This window comes from Ovis canadensis, chromosome 19, assembly GCF_042477335.2.
Source record: "Ovis canadensis isolate MfBH-ARS-UI-01 breed Bighorn chromosome 19, ARS-UI_OviCan_v2, whole genome shotgun sequence".
Lineage (NCBI taxonomy): Eukaryota > Metazoa > Chordata > Mammalia > Artiodactyla > Bovidae > Ovis > Ovis canadensis.
In genome coordinates, this window is record NC_091263.1 from 71,787,428 (window position 1) to 71,805,725 (window position 18,298).

The 18,298-nt window shown below is 54.9% G+C and overlaps 2 protein-coding genes and 1 long non-coding RNA gene across 19 annotated transcripts in view; 2 read left to right on the forward strand and 1 right to left on the reverse strand.

Annotated features, from left to right (window-relative positions):
* Positions 1 to 1,353, forward strand: part of MRPS25 (mitochondrial ribosomal protein S25) — a 59,319-nt gene extending 57,966 nt beyond the window's left edge. For both annotated transcript variants that reach the window (XM_069561027.1, XM_069561028.1), the window contains 2 exons: positions 90 to 177; positions 602 to 1,353. In XM_069561027.1, the coding sequence (XP_069417128.1) occupies positions 90 to 177; positions 602 to 794 (281 nt within the window). In that variant the 3' untranslated portion in view covers positions 795 to 1,353. The remainder of the gene's footprint in view (positions 1 to 89; positions 178 to 601) is intronic.
* A 387-nt stretch (positions 1,354 to 1,740) lies between these two features.
* LOC138424310 (uncharacterized) lies at positions 1,741 to 11,526 on the forward strand. 2 transcript variants are annotated; one of them, XR_011250743.1, is made up of 2 exons: positions 1,741 to 3,737; positions 11,190 to 11,526. It is a non-coding gene; the product is annotated as an uncharacterized lncRNA (long non-coding RNA). The 2 variants fall into 2 exon arrangements; XR_011250742.1 differs by lacking the exon at positions 11,190 to 11,526 and adding an exon at positions 8,599 to 9,053 and having other exon boundaries at positions 2,388 to 3,737.
* The window catches only part of NR2C2 (nuclear receptor subfamily 2 group C member 2), a 111,631-nt gene continuing 100,045 nt past the window's right edge, over positions 6,713 to 18,298 (reverse strand). For 9 of the 15 annotated variants that reach the window (XM_069561013.1, XM_069561022.1, XM_069561019.1 and 6 more), the window contains 8 exons: positions 17,662 to 17,755; positions 14,912 to 15,045; positions 13,837 to 14,014; positions 12,847 to 12,968; positions 12,121 to 12,260; positions 10,901 to 11,038; positions 9,504 to 9,609; positions 6,713 to 8,099 (listed from right to left, as the gene is read on the reverse strand). In XM_069561013.1, coding sequence (XP_069417114.1) covers positions 7,925 to 8,099; positions 9,504 to 9,609; positions 10,901 to 11,038; positions 12,121 to 12,260; positions 12,847 to 12,968; positions 13,837 to 14,014; positions 14,912 to 15,045; positions 17,662 to 17,755 — 1,087 coding nt within the window. In that variant the 3' untranslated portion in view covers positions 6,713 to 7,924. Of the gene's footprint in view, positions 8,100 to 9,087; positions 9,610 to 10,900; positions 11,039 to 12,120; positions 12,261 to 12,846; positions 12,969 to 13,836; positions 14,015 to 14,911; positions 15,046 to 17,661; positions 17,756 to 18,298 lie in introns of those variants that run through there. The other 6 variants (XM_069561024.1, XM_069561026.1, XM_069561025.1 and 3 more) reach the window with 3 other exon arrangements.

Below are 18,298 nucleotides of genomic sequence, written 5' to 3' on the forward strand. Positions count from 1 at the left end.
CACACCCGCCGCCCAGCACCGGTGGAGACTGAGCGGGGTCCTGCCGCCCTCTCAGCCCTCTCCCCCCTTTCCTTCCCTTCCTGCTCCAGATTCTGGGGAGCAAGTGCTTGTGGACGTGGAGACCAAGAGCAACAAGGAGATCATGGAGCACGTCAAGAAGATCCTGGGGAAGAGCGAGTGAGTCGCTGGGCTGGACTTGGAGGGGCACAGGCGTCCCTAGCCCGGAGGTCGGGTGGACGGAGGAGACAGGCGGTCAGGAGGGGTGTCGAGGGGGCGGCCGGAGGCCCTTCCTCCTGGGTGCACAGGGGGCTGAGAAGCTTCTGGGACCCCTGCCCTGGTGGTTGCGACCGTGTCCCTCCTTGGGCCTCAGGTGGGCCCTAGTGGGGAGCAGCCCCAGGCCTGCTGTGCCGTGTCCCTTTTGTTCCAAGAGTGGAGTGAGGGACGGGGGAAGAGCTGGCCTGAGGCGGCGCGCGGGGCACCGAGCCCCCTTTGTCCCGGCTGCAGCCTTCCTGTGCGCCCTCCTCCGCGGCCCGGGACTGGGGTGCAGGGCAGGGCTCCCCGCTCCGCGGCGCCCACCCCTCCTGCGCTCTGTTCTCCGCAGGGAGACCCTCCGGAGCGAGCGGCAGGAGCGCGAGCAGCTCTCCCACCCGGCGCACTTCGGGCCCCGGAAGTACTGCCTGCGGGAGTGCATCTGCGAGGTGGAGGGCCAGGTGCCCTGCCCGGCCGTGGTGCCGCTGCCCAGGGAGATGACCGGCAAGTTCCAGGCCGCCCTGAGAGCCGGCGCCCAGGACTGAGGCCCCGAGAGCCCCGCTTCTGTGCCCCGAGAGACTGACGACCACTTTGCAATAAAAGGGTCCCCTTTACGCACGTGTGTGGAAGCACATTGCGGTGAGGGGGGGGGGAGGCCTGCAGCCAAGCTGCTCAGTGAACACCCTGCGCCATCACGGCCTTGCGTGAAGGCCGCGCCACTTGAGCAGCGCCGTGTGACCCCGTCCGCTGGGCCTTCGGCGGGGACGGGGCTTCAGGGCCGGGAAGGGGCCAGGCCTCCGCCTGGAGACGCGCGTCTGGGTCCCGCGGCCCCCGCGGTGGGGAGCCTGTGCACTGACGCCCCCTGCCCGCCGGGCCCCCGCGGAGCAGCGCCTCCTGCGCGGCCGGGAGGGGGCGCGACGCCACGGGCTCTGGCTGGGACTGACTTCCTCACCGGCCGCCGAGTCGCCGTCACTCCGGTCGTGTTGGTTTCAGGCCTCAGGAGATGGGACCTGGGCTGACCCCGAGCGCGCCCCGTGAGCTGTTGTGCATAAACGCTGCAGATGGATCTCATTGTAATACAAGCTTGGTGCTCTTCCCACCTGATGCTCGGGTGATGGTTTACTGTGATTTTGTACCAAATCCGCATTCAGGGTGATGGTCTGAATATGCGGGTTGGGAGGGAGGTGGGTGTGCGGGTCGAAGGAGGAATGCGCAGGCTCCTGAACGGCTGCAGGCTGATGACTGGGGCCGCGTCCCTGAAATGTTGGAGGGAAGCGCCTGTCCCACGTTCTGCCGCCTCCCCGGGTGGGGTCTCGGCCCCGCCCTGCTTCTGACGCCACATCCGCTGAGGGCCTTCCCTCCTGGCCGGCTAGGCTTGTCAGAGTGGGTGCCCTTCCAGACTGTCTCCAGAACGCAGTGAGACAGCCTCACGGAAACAGCCTTTCCCGCCATGGCCACGGGGGCGCCCTAATACGGCTGCTAAATAAGTAGGAGGATCACCCGAAACCAAGGTAGGTGCGGGCCCCCCTCTAGAGAAGGATGTCCATCCGCGCCGGCAGCTGTTTCGTTGGCAGCAGGCTGCATCCGCACTGCCCGGGGCGCTGCTCTCTCGTTTCCTACTTTAAATAGGGACAGAAAGATGGGTTTAAAATTTGCAGAAATCGGAAGCGATGATAGAGAAGATTGCTATGAGGATCTTATAATGGATATACTTTCATTTGCATAAGCACTGTTCACTGGACGGGTTTTGGCCTTGTTCTACTGAAGTAACCCATTTGAGTTTCACTTTGACTTCTACTTGGCAAAGCCATTTAAAGCTGCCAGTGGTTTCTGCCACGAGTCAGACTGGACCTCAGCATCCTCACCTGTAAAACAAGCCATCAGATGACACAACGAGGGTTTTTTTTTTCTACCCCTTGGATAGCAGAGACCCTTCCAGGAAACCTGGCTCTGTGCGTCTGTGCATCCGGCCACACAGGCTGTCTTCTCCAGAAAGGTCTGCGTGGCTTCTGGAAGATGCAGAGGAGACGGTCTCGCCAGTGCTTCCCTTGAAGGTACTTACAGCCCAGCAGACCCTCGAGCACGGAAGGGTGAGAGCTGTATGGCTCTGGCAACCAGGTGCCTCTCTGCCACCTACTGGGCTTCAGGGTTACTGATGTTATTACCATTATGAGGAGAAATGAAGAGCAGGATGTACGTTACTAGTTTTTAATTCACTTTTAATAGTATAAACCTCATTTAGGTAGTAGTATTAAGCCACAACAATAATGCCACATTGAAACAGCATTTAATAAAATGCATAAAGCTAATTCATGCACTGCAATACTCTATATACAAACACAACAATGCAAATTCTTCTTCAAGACTGAAGACATTGATTAGATATAAAATTCAGTTTAAAAAGAACATGCTGTTTTTTAAATGCCATCACGTAAACAAAGCTGATTTCAAGCTACAGCTTTCAACAGATTTTAAACCTGGAATTAAAATGTGATGGCATAAACAATATATTCTATATTGTGAAGGGCAGAGGCTACAGAAACGGTCCCAAGAAAGTAACACGCAAATTTTCCTTTAACACACTTCTTTTAAAAGGGTTGGTAATGCAGGTACATTTTAACAGAGAGCTCTGAACTACAGGTAAAAACTATGGTTGGTACTATGAAAAATGTGCAGCTTTCAGATATAAAACTAGTTGAACACTGGTTCACAAGATAACTGGGAGAACAGAGAGACTAGAAAAATACTCGAGCTCTTGAGTTGTGTGTGGCAGCAGCATTGGAGTCCGTGAGTGCTCTGGTTGTTAAATAATTGATGACATAGTTTTCTAAAGAAAAGCCATGTTTTATATATTTCCAAATGTTATCCAAGTGTTAAGCTTTATCACAGTCTGTCAATTGATAAATATTGCTGAGCCTTTTTTCCTAGCATATCTCAGACATTCCTCACCCCTAAAATACTCTTAAAACTGAGAGTTTATTCCTAGACTAGTTAAGGTAAATAGCCCCGAGGAGAACTTCTGAAGATTCATTTAGAGACTGCTAAGCTTCCACTTGTATTTCGCCTGGACAGCCCCCTTCTATAGTGTGATTGTCACGACAGGTGGGGACGTGGGAGCGGGACGAGGCCTCTGGAGTAGCGGGAGCTCTCACATCAAAGCCGAGGGACGCTGAAGGCTGCACACCCCCCGTCTCACAAAGGCACCGAGGACTCTGGTCTCAACGAGCTATTTTCAAACACTTCAAATTTTTTTTTTTTTTTTTTAAAGTAACCTGTGGTGTCTCTGAGTTTTCATACTTATCCAGTGATTTCTTTCAGCAGGCCAGTTTTCAACCTTCCCACCATTCAGGTCTCCTGCTAAAGCTGCGTGAGCAACTATTGCTGGGCCCTGGCTCCCGAGTGCGGTGTCTCAGCTTAAAGCTCGATTAACGGGGAGAGTTCATCGGAACAGACCTGCGCAAGGACAGTTTGGCATCTATAGTGTTAAGGTATGTATCTGTACCGGAATGCAAGTTTTATCTGAAATTTTAAAATTCCAGAATCATAATTTATAGAAAGGAATAAGGGCAGTGAATTTTATTCACATGCTACAGGTAGAGAAATAAAAGACCTGTAATTTATATGCCATAGGAGTTAGCTCAACATTCATGCTGACTTTTAAGGAATACTTGTTTTGCAGCTGTGGTGGAGAGAGGGTCATAGGCAGACTCACTGTCCGCTGAGTGCCGGAGCACGTGTGGGTGGGCTGCTTCCACCACACTGGGAGTCATGGCCCACCATGCAGTCTGTTCTCGGTCTTGGACTGAGAGTACGTGGGAGCCCAACACCACTACCTGCCAAGGTCCTCCCAGTTAGGCCATAAATAGATGTATAGCAACTAGGTTAAAGATCCCCACCTCGTTTTGGACATTGGGATAAACGAATGTCTTCCAGCTTCCTGGCCCTGGTGGAGGGCAGGGCCGTTCCCAGCCAGGCTCACCCCAAGCAAAGTGTCAGCAAATCCATCCTGCTGACGGACCAGGGAACACCCATGTCAATGACTGTAGCCACTCTCTCATAGATTCTCTGTAAGACGCAAGGGAAGTCTGGCTATGTGGCTGTGTGTCTGTATACATAATATACACCTATGTACACAAGGCTATATACACTGTACAGACAGAGAAGGTATAAACACATGTACATTCAGTCAGTCATACAAGCCTAGAAATCTGTACACGCATAACGCCAGTGAAGGGACCCCAGGGCTGGACACACAGAAGTGCCTGCTAGTAGGAGGCGCGGGTGAGGAAGCCCAGGACCCTGTGTACAAAAGACTCAGACCACTCTCTTATGAGGAGAGGCTGACTCTGCAAACTGACATCAAAGTTAAGACATTTTCAGAGTCACACAATCAGTGGAGAAGGGAAGTGGGACCCTGGAGGATGTGGGTGGCTGTCCTGCCTTGTTGGGCCTTCCCAGGTTTGGAGGGCAGCAGCCTCCAGGGTAAAGATGTGCACATCAGAAGATGCCACCTTCCCTGGCCTAGACTCAGGGGAGCTGAAATGTCACCTATAGCCCCACCGCACGTAAGGCCACTTCCCCTGGAAAATGGGCAGGATGCTCTTAGGCTATCTCTCCTCAGGCCCTGGAATTTGGGTCCCCAGCCAAGGGCTGCCTGTCAGGCCGAGGGCAGGGTGGAAGCAAGAGTGCTCTGCTAGGCGTTCCCCCGAAGGGCCAGGATAAAGCCCTAGATACTGCAAGAGCCCAGCGAGTATCTGGCTCTGCCAGCACGACCCTCGCCAGAGTCCACGTTAATACTGACGGATGGGCGATCACACAACACCCAAGAGTGACTGCACAGAGACCAGATCCAAAAACCCGGACAACAGAAGGGCCCTGACCACAGCCTCCTGGCAGAGGGTAGGAAATAAATAATGTAGGCCCCTCCCCCCAAAACCACACCCTTCCTTAAAAATCCTTTCCAGGAATACCTTGGAAAATCCCTGCTTGAGTAATTTGGTCTTTCCCTATGTCATCTGGTTATGTTACATGTAATGAACTCCACACATTTCAACATGTAACTGTCCCCGCTATCTGAGACGCCCCTGGAGCAGAGCCCGTGTCCTCAGGAAGCAGCACCATGCGTCCATCCTCGCCCTCCCTCAGGTGCCCTCGTCCCCTCTGCTCTGCGGCGGGGCCACCAGAAGGCAGGTGTGAATGGGCCGCCAAGAACCCCAATCCTGGCTTGTTTCACTCAGATGCAGAGGGCGCACTCTCTTCCCTGAATCAGAGTCTCACAAAGTAGTAACGGGTGAAGAGCCCTATGAAAGTTGAGGCTTAAGTATTTACTTCCAGTCTCTCTAAATAATTTTTAACTTTGGGCTCCTCTTAATCAATTTGACAGGAGAGGGATGGGCCTGCTGTCAAAAGGTTTGAAGTGATTTAGGAGCGGTGAGAATTCAGATAGCGTGGAGCCGAGTTTTAAGGAAAAGACCACTTCAAAGTAAGGCCAAGGCAATCTGGGACACCAAAGAGGGCGTGTTCAGAGCCCAGACTGGTCCACTGGAGTCAGCCATCAGCGGCGTGGGGACTCGGGCGCAGAACCTGGTTAGAATCGGCGATTCTCCCAGGGCGTCCTGTGGGCGAGGGGCATATGCCTATCCCAGCGTTCACTGTCTCTCCGCCGCTCCTACCTTCTCCCAGCCTGTCTCAACAGCACCTTGGCCCAGGTCTTGGCTAGGCTGCCCTGATACCTAAGGCCACCTGAGTGTAAAGGCCTCACAGAGACAGGATGATGCCCCAGAGAGCAGGCCAGTGTTGACCTTCTCACCATCACCGAGAGCTCAGACCTAGAAGAGGTGACACAAGAGGACACGTGTTCCCAGGGAGCTGCTACAGGACCCTCGGACGCGCTCACACCAGAATCAGGACAGATGTGCGCCTCACCATCCATGTGAGATGAGCACAAACGCTTCAGGTGCCTCTGCAAAAACCCCTCCCAAGCAGAAATGACAGACCCACCCTGCTCACTCTCTTGGCCAGTGTCCTAGCTTAATTTTGAAACTTAAGTCACTCTGAAGTTAGAAAACCAAAATGGTAAGCTGGCAATATTAAATCCTTTCCATCATTTTACAGTGGGTACTACACTTTCTCTAAGACTTGCTTCAAAGCGTGAACAGTAAACTATAATGAGATACCAACAGGAATATCTGTAAGTTGGAGACACTGTTCCCTTAATTCCCACTGACGACTCTTAAGTGCTGCCGACAATAATGGGGTGCCATCTAGTTCTGCCTCGAGCCCATGCAGTGGCCCGGCACCCAGCTTCCCTCCCCGGCGTCACGCCTCCCTGCTGCTCGTCTGCCTTGGGCCTAGGAGGGACCATCTGATCCAAAGGTTTCAGAGCTGCAAACCTGGCCGCACTGTACTTAACCTGGGCCACACACAGTGCAGACACCTGAGGCAGCCTTGCTGTGCTTCCCAGTAGAAATCTGCTGCTTGCTGACAACCGGGGGCATCTGTGAGCACTTTTCTCTAGTAAACTTCCCAATAACTGCATTCTGTTTTAATAAAACGATGGTCACTAAGATGGCTTTGGGGTTAAAGGTTGTTTTGAAGGAGAAGGTAGCCTGCCTTTTCATCCATCATCTATAACACTCCAGGGGTCATCTGTGGACGCAGCCCCGGGGAACCCCAGTGTGCCAGACCAGGAGCATCGAGAAGCCCACTGCCTGAGGTGGTGCTGGGCCTGGAGACGCTGAGAGCCGTGCAGCGTGGCTCCACCGCGGCTGCTGCCTGGCCAGGCGTGGGGCGTGCACTGCGGAGACAACAGCCCTCCCACCCTCCCCCAAAGACGTGCAGCGGGAGGTCCCGACAAGGGTTCAGAAGGCCCACCTTGCACTTGCTGGGCAGACCACTCCATCTGCCATGGGGGCAGAGGTGATGCAGCGCTGTTTTTTGGTTGCCGTGGGAATTGGTTGAATCCAGTTCTGAGAACCAGTCACAGAGGAGCCTTCGGAGGCCCATCACAGACTGGGGAAGCCAGTCAGCATCCGCTCAGGCCGAGGAAGCTTCTCGTTCAGACCAGCTTCTCGTTCAGACCCCGCACTGCCACCTCCTTCACGCCTGGGGCTCGGCCGACAGCAGCAGCGCATGCGCGTGGTCAGGAAGGACGCCTCGCTCCCTGAGCAAGTGATTGTCTCCCATACCCTACTGCATTTTCATAGAAATCATTAGCATTTCGGCAAAAGACAGACACAGTTTTCCATCTGCCCTGCACATCGGCAAGGAGTTGCTAACATTATACATTGATAGGAAGTGCTTAGAAAGTGCTAGTATTATTACCCTGGTCATTAGTAGCTATCCCAAGGACATTTTAATATATACACACATACCGTTCTCTTAGGTTCTTTTAGTTTTAATACTAGTCTCTGACATTATAAAACTTTGCTTTTGTTTTTTGCCCTTTGAGAATTTCTGGATACAAACTGAGTTAAAAGATTGTTTAAAAATCTGTTGCTTCATCAAAAGGCATTAAAACATTTCTTATGGCAGGAGAGAATCCTACTAGTCTTTTAGTGGCTACTGTCTGGGACTAACAGATACGGAGAAGCCAGGTGGGAACAGCTGACGTACTGGAGTATTTGCACATACACACCACCACTACCCTACTGTCTGTGTCGGGACGGGCTGTGCGCTATAGGCTGGCTCCGGTGATCTGGCCGTTATACTCCGCTGTCTCCATCTTGAGGATGTACGGGATGATGCTGTCTATCGAAACATTGCCAATGAGGCCAGTAAAAAACAGCTCTTCCGTTATGCTGGAACTCATCAGCCTGAGTGCCGGCAGGCGGACGAGAATGCGGGCCAACCTGTAAGAGGGGGGTCGTTAGAGGGGCGGGGTCGCGGCACTCCAGGCTTCACGCGGACAGGGCCCATCTGCAGCCCTCGGGACCAAACCAGACCGCCAGTGTCCGCTCGTGCTTTCCTGATTTCAGTAGTCGCTCTTGTAGGAATTTATCGTGAGTGCAATGATGACGTACAAATGTGTTCCCTTCGTTGTTTATAACAACTCTCCCCAACCCCACCAAAAAGAAAAACCTGGCAACCTGTTAACGGAAGGTAGGTTAAACTAACCTGTCTAATCACTACACACATTAAGGAGGAGAATCAAAGTCTATAGTCGCTGGTAAGAATTCCATGACACACAGCTGAATAAAACCAGCAGGATGTGCACCAGCAGGAGTACCGTGTGGATGTGTGTGTGAAGTGCTCAGAAGGTCACCAAAATGCTGGCTGCTGACCTCTGGGTACTGGGATTCTAAGTGATTCTGTCAATTGAGACTGTTGCTGTGCTGCTCTAACTCCCAGTGTTCGTTCAGCGTTGTGATTAAAAGGAAAGAGTACGATGTTCATTCTGAAGGAGCCCTAGGAAGGCGCACCACGGCCCTGTCCTGCAGCTCCCTGGGCATCATCTGAAGCCTCCCCTGGATGGGCCAGGCCACCGGCAGCGCCTGGAGGGGTGGCGCTGGGCCCCTATGAACTGGACCCTGTACCACAGGGCCCTTTCATCAGGAGGGAGATCGTGGCGAAGCTGCGGCATCTCCTCAGCCACGGAAAACGACTTAAAGAACATATACATACTTGCTGACTATCAAGTGAAAGAGACGCCAGCAGAAAACGGACCTTGCTTTGGCAGACGCTGTGTCTGGCCATGGTGGCGTGCCTAAAGCAGGAGCAGGCTCTCTGCCACGGGCTGGGCACAGGTCTCTCTGGCCCAAACGCGATGAACTTGCACTTGAATAAAGGAATTTTTAAAATACCGATTTACGCGGGGAGTGGATTATCACATTGTACAACCCAGTCGTGTTTTGTAGGGGTCGGATTCGGTTTGTGTCAGTGGCCTCTTCTGTCAAGCGCTCTAGCTAGCACTGTCTCCTCAGTAGGTGGGGAGCCAGGGGCAGAGCCGCTGACTCTTATGCACTGGGGGGCGGTCTCTGTGAGAACTCATGTCTCACGCACTGTTAGCCCCAAACGAGAGGACAACTCCCAACCCCTTGAACTAGAGGAGCAACCCCAGGTCTTGCCCGCAGTCACCCAGCAACACTGGGACGACCTGGGCTTCCTGATCCTCCGCACTCCCTGTCACCGAGAAAACGCAAGAATTAAAGTGTGATCACACGGAGGCTCTACCGGGCTGCCAGAAGTGGAAGGCCAGCGTAACTGATATCTGCAGCTAGCTCCAGCCTCGCCCCCGTCTTGCCCGTGTGCCTCACCGGTAGGTGTCTTCCGAGTAGGTTTTCTGAACATAGTCCTGCAACTCCATCTGCGCCTTTTCTTGGAATTTTTCAATCTGGCTTGTGCTGGTCAAACCTGGATGATCTGAAGGAAGAAAAGTACCGCAAATTACCCCTCTGTATTTCGAAAGCCTCATGTGTAGACTTCTCAGTACTTATTTTTAATCATACTTCTGGCAAACTTCTCAAGTGCAACAGAGTGAGCTCTGGGGGCTGGTCTAGGTCAGAGACTGCTGCTAGAGCTCGGGCCCCTCCTGCTCTGCCGGGACCTGCAGGCTCCCAGGGGGCCTGGCCCCAAGCAGTCACACCAGCCTCTGCAGTCCCACTGGGGTGGCTCTAACCCTGGGGCTTCCTACTTACTCTAGGAAACACATACATGCGGAACCAGGAGTCACCATCTGCTTTCTAGACATGTCATCACGTAGTGTCTCCCGTCCTGTCAGCTATTTCCTCGTTCCTCAGTAGGAGGCTGGGAGGTGTGGGGTGGAGAGGTTACACTGGGTCCAGCTTAACCCAGTGGGCTCTCAGGAGGCTCGAACGGCCGCAGGGCAGTGAGCGAGACTGCCCGCGGCCACTCTTCCTCTCGCCCACAGCCCCGCTGCCTCTTCGCCGGCTGTGACCAGGCCTTTTGGCGTGCCCTGCAGCTGCTGGGCAGGGTCTGTCTGCTGGAGTATGTGCTCATGTCCCTAAACCTTGGCGGAGAGCAAGACCCAGCAGAGGGCAGTGGGCGGGGCCTAGCTGTCCCTTGGTAGCTACAGGGGATTGGCTCTGGGACCCCCACACAGATCACCTGTTGTCCTTTACGTTGAACATGCATGTAACCTACACGTCTGTCCCCTACACTTTTAAATCCCCTCTATATTACTTTTGAACTCCTGGAACATTTTTTCCCTTGCGTTTTTTTTTCTTTTGCCACACAGAATGTAGGAACTTAATTCCCTAACCAGGGACTGAAACTGGCCACCCTGCGCTGGAAGTTTGGCGTCTCAGCCACTGGACGGCCAGGGGTGGCCCTTGAGTATTTCTGATTCACGGCTGGCTGAACCGAATGCAGAACCCGTGGATACAAAAGGCTAAATGGCACACTCAGTTTTGTAAGCTGTGGTCTCATTTGGCCCATGGCATACAAACGATCCTATTTGTTAGGATTCAAATCACATCTACTGAACACATGCAGTTACTACAACGCTGGGACTCTAAAAACAACTGTAACAAACGTCCTGTTCATGTTAGCAGTTGGCAAAGCACACGTGCTGTGGGAACAGCCAGGCACGCAGCGTGGGGCTCCACACTGCTGACAGCGTGCCAACATGCGCGTGTGCAGAACTATCACTAGCACGGGGGGCCCCGCCGCGAGTGACCACTGCATATCTTACCGGGGCTAAAGAGAACTATAGCTTTAAGGTATGCATACTCATAGCCGTCTATATCCAGTCTCGCCATACTGTTACAGAACTCCTGGAGCTTCCAGATGTGCTCCATGACTTGCTTTATCCGGTCTCCAGAAAGTTTATCTAGAAATCAACACAGACATCCTCTGAGAAAGGCTGTTGAGAACAGTAAAGGAGCTAGCTTCTTGGAGGGACACAGATTGGGAAAAAAGGAGAGAATTTCACTTTTCAATGAAAACCCAGTTATCTCAAGAGCCCCATTTTCCCGCTGCAGGTGAAGTGGCTCTAGGCACCCACACCCGCTCCGCTGTGTGACCCCCGGCCCTGGACAGCGACTCCCTGGGTGGCCCTGTGGCCCGCACCTGCTGAGGCCCACACGCCAGATCCCATCAAGATCAGTTCTTTCCAAGTCTCCGCAGGCACTGATAAACATCTGCCGACCTGAACACCCTGGCCTTTTCTAGCTGCTACGACAGGTTTATTTACTGTTTGACTTTGTCTTCTTGACAGTATCTTGCTGAAGGTAGTGTGATGTTCAGTTAGAAATAAAACTAAAGCTCATTTGTGAACAAATCTAAAACTCAATAAAATGTTACAGATTATAAAAGTTACCTTTATGTAACTTCTGAAGGAAGTAACTAGAAACACAAAGGTGTGACTAGGTGCCTCCAACATCGGGACACCCAGTGAGAAGGGTGGCGGCTCCAGCTCGGCGGCAGATGTGGCGCGCAGGGTCAGCCTAGACCCTGGGCGGTGTGGGCACCCAGCAGTCTTCAGGCTGCCGCGGGCACACAGCACACAGGGACCACACACGCTGCTTCCCATCCTGACACGGCCCAGACCTCACACTGCGCCATGCGTCCACCCATGCCCTGCACGGGGGGCCGTGGACCCGGGCCTGAGCCCTAGGGCCCAGCCCTCCCTGGGACCTGGACTCCTACACGCAACCCTGAGGAACCGTGTCTAATCCACAGGGTCCTGAGGGTTTGTGAGCCGCGTGAAAGGGTAACCTGTCCCTGAGGATGGAGACAGAGGTGGTGACTACTCTGAAAACAGTGCAGAATGTCTGCCTCAGAACTCAGCACCTTTCCCCTTTCATCTTCATTACAGGAAAAGCAGCAGCCGGGTAGGAATTCAGACACTAAAACCTGTGGCGGCGTGAACCCCCCTCCGCCCGGGGCGGCGCGGGGACAGGCTGGCCCTACCTTCCTGGATGCTGTTCTGCAGGTGGTTGACGATGGCAGCCAGGATGGTGGAGAGGCTCATGACCTGGGCGCACTGGGCCAGGCCGAGGGTGAAGAGCTCGTTCCAGCAGGCCCGCACCAGGCTGGTGTTGCAGTCCTGCCTGGGGACACGGAGGCAGGCTGGGTGTGGGGCTGCTGCCCCTGCCTCACGCCCCGCACACCCCGCCCGAGTCCCGTCGGCGTGCGTGTGCCAGAGGCCTCTGGAGGGCTCAGGCCTGCTCTCCACACGACTGCCTCGCCTGAAGGCCCTCTGAGGACAGACCACTCTCTCAGCAGCCCTGGGTGGGGCTGGCCCGAGCGACCAAGGGGAGCTCCCAAGGCTAGAGACGTGTCGCCGCCCAGGGAGGGGTGGGTCTCCACTCAGGACAGCAAGGGTGAGGCCCCCTGAGACCGTCTGTCATCTCAGGGGCCCCCATACTGGGGCCCCCACCCTGCCTCAAGACCCAGGGACAACTGCCTCCCGTCCACTCCGTCCCTGCTCTGGCAGCACGCCCGAGGGGCATGGAGGCGGCGCAGTAAAGGTTGGGGGACGTCCCAGCCCTGGCAGCCGAGGTGGTCTCTCGCCACCCATCTGCTGACTGTATTTATTCATCGAGGAACACACTGGAAGGGCCCTCAGACCCCTTCCAGGCCGTTCCTGGAGCCAGGGAGGTCCTGCCAGGGACAGAGAGGGGAAGAGCCACTCACCCCAGGGCCTGGAAGGCGGGGATGGACCTGGCCCAGTGCATGGAGAGGAAGAGCAGGCGTGAGGCCGACTCGCAGATGTAGTGCACGTTGAGGTACTCGGGCATCGGGCTGGGCATCGTGAGCTGCAGGAGAGGGCACACGGCCCAGGACCTGTCAGCACCCAGCCCCGCGCAGACCCTCGGGAGGCGGGCCCACCCAGTGAGCTGGGGTCTGACAGGCCTGGAGAGGCGGGGACGGGGCCCAGCTCATCCACAAGGATGAGGCACCGACGCTGCCTCCCGGCACAGGCACTGGTTCTCAGCAGCTCCACTCTCATCTGCAGGTTCAAATCTAAGTCCAGTGGGAATGGCCGGGCAGGGACTGGCAGGCGGTGTCAGGGAACAGCGAGGGAGAGTAGAGCAGAACCCAGGGGGCCGGGCTGGGCCCCAGGAGCCCCTCTGTACCAGAAGGGCTTGAATGCCTCTGTAGCTGGAGTTCCCCTAGGGACCCTTGCCCTTCGATCCCTGGGCAACGGCGGGCAAGGACTCACGAGTTCATTCTAGCGCAGAATACCGGGGAACTGAAGACTCACTCTGCAGACCTCGACACTGGGGGCTCAGGGAGCCTGGGAGTGTCCTCAAGAGAGCAGTGAGGCTCGGGAAGTGAGTGCAGAGGGGGGCCCTGGGGACCTGGCCAGCCTGCAAGCGTATCTGAGAGCTACTTTCGGTGGTCCCAGTGGGCAGGAGGGCAGGCCCAAGGGCTGGGAACAACGCCTGTGGGAGCCAAGCGCCTGCCTGAGCTGACGCTGGAGCCAGGCCGTCCCGGGAGAGTGGATGGCAGGGCAGCCCGCCTTGGCCTGTCTGGCAGCGACAGGAGGCCACGCCAGCCTCAGGGTCAGCGGCAGAGCCAGACGGCCAGGCGAGCAAAGATGGGCCAGAAGGCTGCCACCACCTGGATGGGCTCACTTCCAGGTCTGGTTTTTAACCGAGGCAGGCAGGCAGAAGCCCTCACCTTAAACGTGACGTGAGTGTCTGAGAGGAGGGGGCCCTCGACCTCAATGATGGGCGTGGACTGGTCTCTGCTGATGACGTGGATGCCCCCGCCGCCGCTGCCATCGATCCCGTCCGCCAGGCTCGGAGGCGAGGCACTGTCGGTGGTGGTAAGTGCCTTCGCTAAGGTATCGAATGCCCTGCGAGCAGAAAGGGAGCAGGCTCGCACCGTAAGTCCCCTTCTAGGAGGCGCGCCCTAGCTGAGACATCTTTTAGGAAAAGACAGTTAACTCTGCCTGAGAGGAGGAGCAGCGGCCGCTACGCGTGTCTCCACAGGGTCTCAGACACTAAGCTAGATGTTATTTGTTCTCACACATAATTTCTGTTTTTCAGAACTACTCTCCAAGGTGGAATTCCCTCCATCTCAGAGATGTGAAAGCTCACTTTGCCAAGACCACCAGGAGTTAAGTGGTAGAATGGAATTCGGCCTAATTCACATTCCGCCCTCTTTCTGCCGGATCCAGACTGGCACCTTCTACCACACCACAAGGGAACCTGAGGACCGCTGCCCCTGAGCGGCCCCCGCCTGGCCTGGCATGACGGGCAGGAGTGGCAGGTCCAACAGAAAAGGAGCAAATGCACAGGCCAGCTGCAGGGAGTGTACCCTGGCAGGGGGCACAGGTGTCCAGCCAGCTGGTACCATCTCACCACCAGTATCTGTCCACCCTGAGGGATCTATCTCAGCTCTGGACTCACTACTTGAGAAAAACAGGCTGAAACAAAAGCGAGAAAGGGGCTGCACTACTGATATTTAGGTCCAATAAACAGTGACAAGTATGCCTGGACCTGTAAGCTTCCCCTGAAGTACTCAGTCCCCTTTATCATCTGGAATGAAGTTTTCAGACTATTTTGTACCACATAACCTAAACAGGTCCACAGCCCTGTAGTTAAGACGAAGAAGAGAGACATGCAGGGGCCCTGTGACAATTCTGCAACCTGTCATTAAATACAGGGTAGGCATCAGGATGCTGCCCCCCACCCTCACAGAGCAGTGACTGTGTGTGTTGGGAGGGGCCTCCACTCTCAAGGGTTCGTACCGAGTAATCTCACTCGCAGACTGGTCCTCCGGCTGTATTTCTGAAGTGTCACCATTGTTAAGGGATTCACTGAGGTTGGCGAGGGAAGTGACTACATTTGCCAATGTGCCCAGGGCTCCCTGGCTTGTTTCAGCCTGTTAACCAGAAAATAGTGATATTAAAGATGGACATTCAACATGCCTCTCAGGAAAGTGAGGGCATAGTTTTGTTTTAAAAGCAGCTTCTATGGAGGTGTGACCATGAGTGCTCTTGGGCTATCAAACAGCTCTGTCTCTTGATTGTGATGCCAGTTATACAAACCTACACACAAGATAAAGTGACAAAAAAAATGATGGGTAAAATGACATCCAGATAAGCTGGATGTCACCAAAGTTTAAACCTTTGTGCTTCAAAAGATTATCAATAAAGTAAAGAGACAACTTCTCTCCTCCCACACACAAAAGACAGCCCACAAAATGGGAGGAACTTTTTGCAAATTATACATCTGATAATGGTTTAGCAGCCAGAATAGCTAAAGAACTCTCACAGCTCAGTAACAGAAAGACAAATTAGTTAAAAACGCAAATAAAAGCCACAACGAGATGTCACACCCACTAGGATGGTCACAGTCAAAAGACACATAATACTGAGTGCTGGCGAGGACGTGGAGAAAAGGGGAGCACAGTGGGGACAGAAGATGGTGCAGCTGCTGGAGAAAAGCCTGGCAGTTCTTCAAAAGGGCAAACGTGCAGTTGTGACACGACCACAGCAATGCCACTCCTGGCACGTATGTAAGAAAAGCTAAAATATACGTGCACAAAAACACTTGGACACAATGTTCACAGCAGCATTATTCTTAAGAGGCAAAAAGCAGAAACAACGCAACGTTCATCAGCTGCCAAATGGATAAACCACGACACAGCCGTTTAACTGCACATTATTGGCACTGAGGAGGCGTCGACACGGTTGGGCCTTGAGAACATTACACTACGAGAAAGCAGCCAGGCCCAGCGGCCATGTGCCACATGGCTCCCTTTAGACGAAAGGTCCAGCACCGAGAAAACCACAGTGAGAGCGTACACGAGCGGCTGGCAGGGCTGAGAGTGGGAGAAGGGGCAGTGACTGCCTCGTGGGTTCAGGCTTTCTGTCTGGGGTGATGAAATGCTTTAGAATCAGTAGGAATGGTTGTAACAATTATGTTAATAAACTGAGAACCACGAATTACATGCTCAAAGGGTAAATTTTTCTGGTGTGGGAATTAGTATCTCAATTTTTTAAAAAAGAAAGCCAAAAAAAAAGATAAATCAAGGTACATAAACAAAAACGTCTGCTGTATCTTGATTATAAACATGAAAGACCAGAATCAGTAGAAAAGATCATGAACAGAGAAGTGATTAATAAATCACAGAACCACCGTGTAACAGAATAGATCTGCTGATCTCTGTCGTATGAACACAGCATTTGACAGATACGCTGCAGAGTGAAAAAGACACCCCGCGCCTGGACGCATGTCGTGCGCTGCCCGCGGTCCTGGGCTACTGCTCTGCAGGACCCACGGAGAGAAGGGGCGAAGGGAGCACGGGTCTCGGTGGTATCTGAGATACCATTACTTTTATTCAGAGTAAATGATTTTGAATGTATAATTATTTTATAGGAGAGAGCTTCCCAGTCAGCTCCTGCAAACAGCTGCCCTCAGGGGCTCTGCAGTGCTCCCCTGGGGCAGGGGCGGGGGCGGGGGGGGCAGGCACCACAGGCCGCCTTTCCTGACTGTGCTTCACTCCTGCCGCTCAGCCAACTCCAAGCCGTTGGCAGTTACAGAGTGGGCGCTACACGCTTCATGGAACTGACCCCTCGAGGTTCCAGTCATCCCTGCCTGGCAGGCGCCCGCTCTGCACTGCCCTCTGTGCGGGTGGCACGCAGGATGGGGGTGTGGTCCTTGGCCATTGGGAGCTCAGGGCGCTCAGGCCCTACTTCCTGCTCCTGGCGTGCCTGCCCCTCTGCCCAGGTGGCAGGTCATGCCCCGCCCGTCTGCTGGGCGAAGGCCATGTGCCTGGGGAGACGGGTCAGAGGCGCCCGAGCCACGAGGCCGACTGCCCCGCGGGAGACAGCCAGTGCAGGCAGTGGGCCTCAGCCCTCATCCCCCTCCTCTGGACCCAAGAGGACAAGCCAGGACGCACCGCGTGTGCCCGAGCAGATGGGGCCCAGCTGCAGCTCTGAGGGGGACAGTGAGGCCAGCACTGTCCCCAGGGGCTCCTTCCGGAGCAGGGCCTTGCGCCCAGGGCAGCTGCCGCCCCCGTCACTTGGGCTGTGTGTGTCGGGGACCACAGGCCAGAGACACAGTAGGCTCCCTTGCCGGAATAAAGCCCTCTGCTCAGGCTCCTCCCCAGGAGGCGGCCAGCATCTCTGTCTACACACCGGGTTCCCTGGAGCTGCCTCGCTCTGTCCCCGTCAGCCCTGGCGGGACTTCTTCCTGCGGGCGCCTACCACAGAGGAACTGCGGGCTGCTGCCAAAGGCTGTCTTAGAAGAGGCAGCACTTCCCCAGCCGGCTGGCAGTCTGCCCAAGTGCATTACAGGGGGAGAGACCTCAGAAGAGGCCCCAGACCGTCCGCCAAGTCGAACGGTAGCTCCCAACGCGCTGTGACCGTAAGCAGCCCACTGCACGGCTGTACCAAGGGCACAGAGCCGAGGAGGGCACCCACTCCACAGCCCGAAGGCCGAGAGCAGTGCCTGCGTGGAGACAGAAGGGGGAAGGGTGCGAGCGGGACGTCACCTTGCAGTCCGTGGCCAGGAGAACCGTTCCGTCCTCACGGATCAAAGGCTGCTGGATGTTCACAAGCATCCCTGGATCAAGAAGACCTGTTTGTCTAGTTAAGACATAAAGAAACCCAGAGTAGCTTCCAGCGTTGAGTGCAGAGTTCACGCTGCATCGACCCTGCGCGTCTGCGGGCTGGGCTGGAGGACACCCGTGCTCGCTTAGCGCCAGGCCTGCCCGAGACAGGATGCGCACATGCCTCCCGGCCCTACCAGCGATGACACCTGCTCTTGGAGCACCAGCAGGGCATTCCCAGCTCTGGGGCGTGCCACAGTACCAAACAGGGCTTCCCGTTTCCCTCTGCTTCTTTAAAGTTAGGTTTGAGAGATCACACTAAAAACAACGTATGAACTGACCCGTGGTGCTGTCCAGACCACACCTGGGCCTCACGCCTTTTATCTCTACTGCAAGAGCCCTGATCCTGACTCCTGGAACAACCGTTTTCCTGCGTGAATGATGCCTGAACTACAGCACATAATCCGAGTCCCTGAGACAGGAAGCTCTGACTCTCTCCTGAGTCCACCCTCCATGGGCCTGTCCAGGGGTGTGACTGCAGCGGCTCCAACAAGGTGGCCAAGGCCCACAGGTGGGGCCG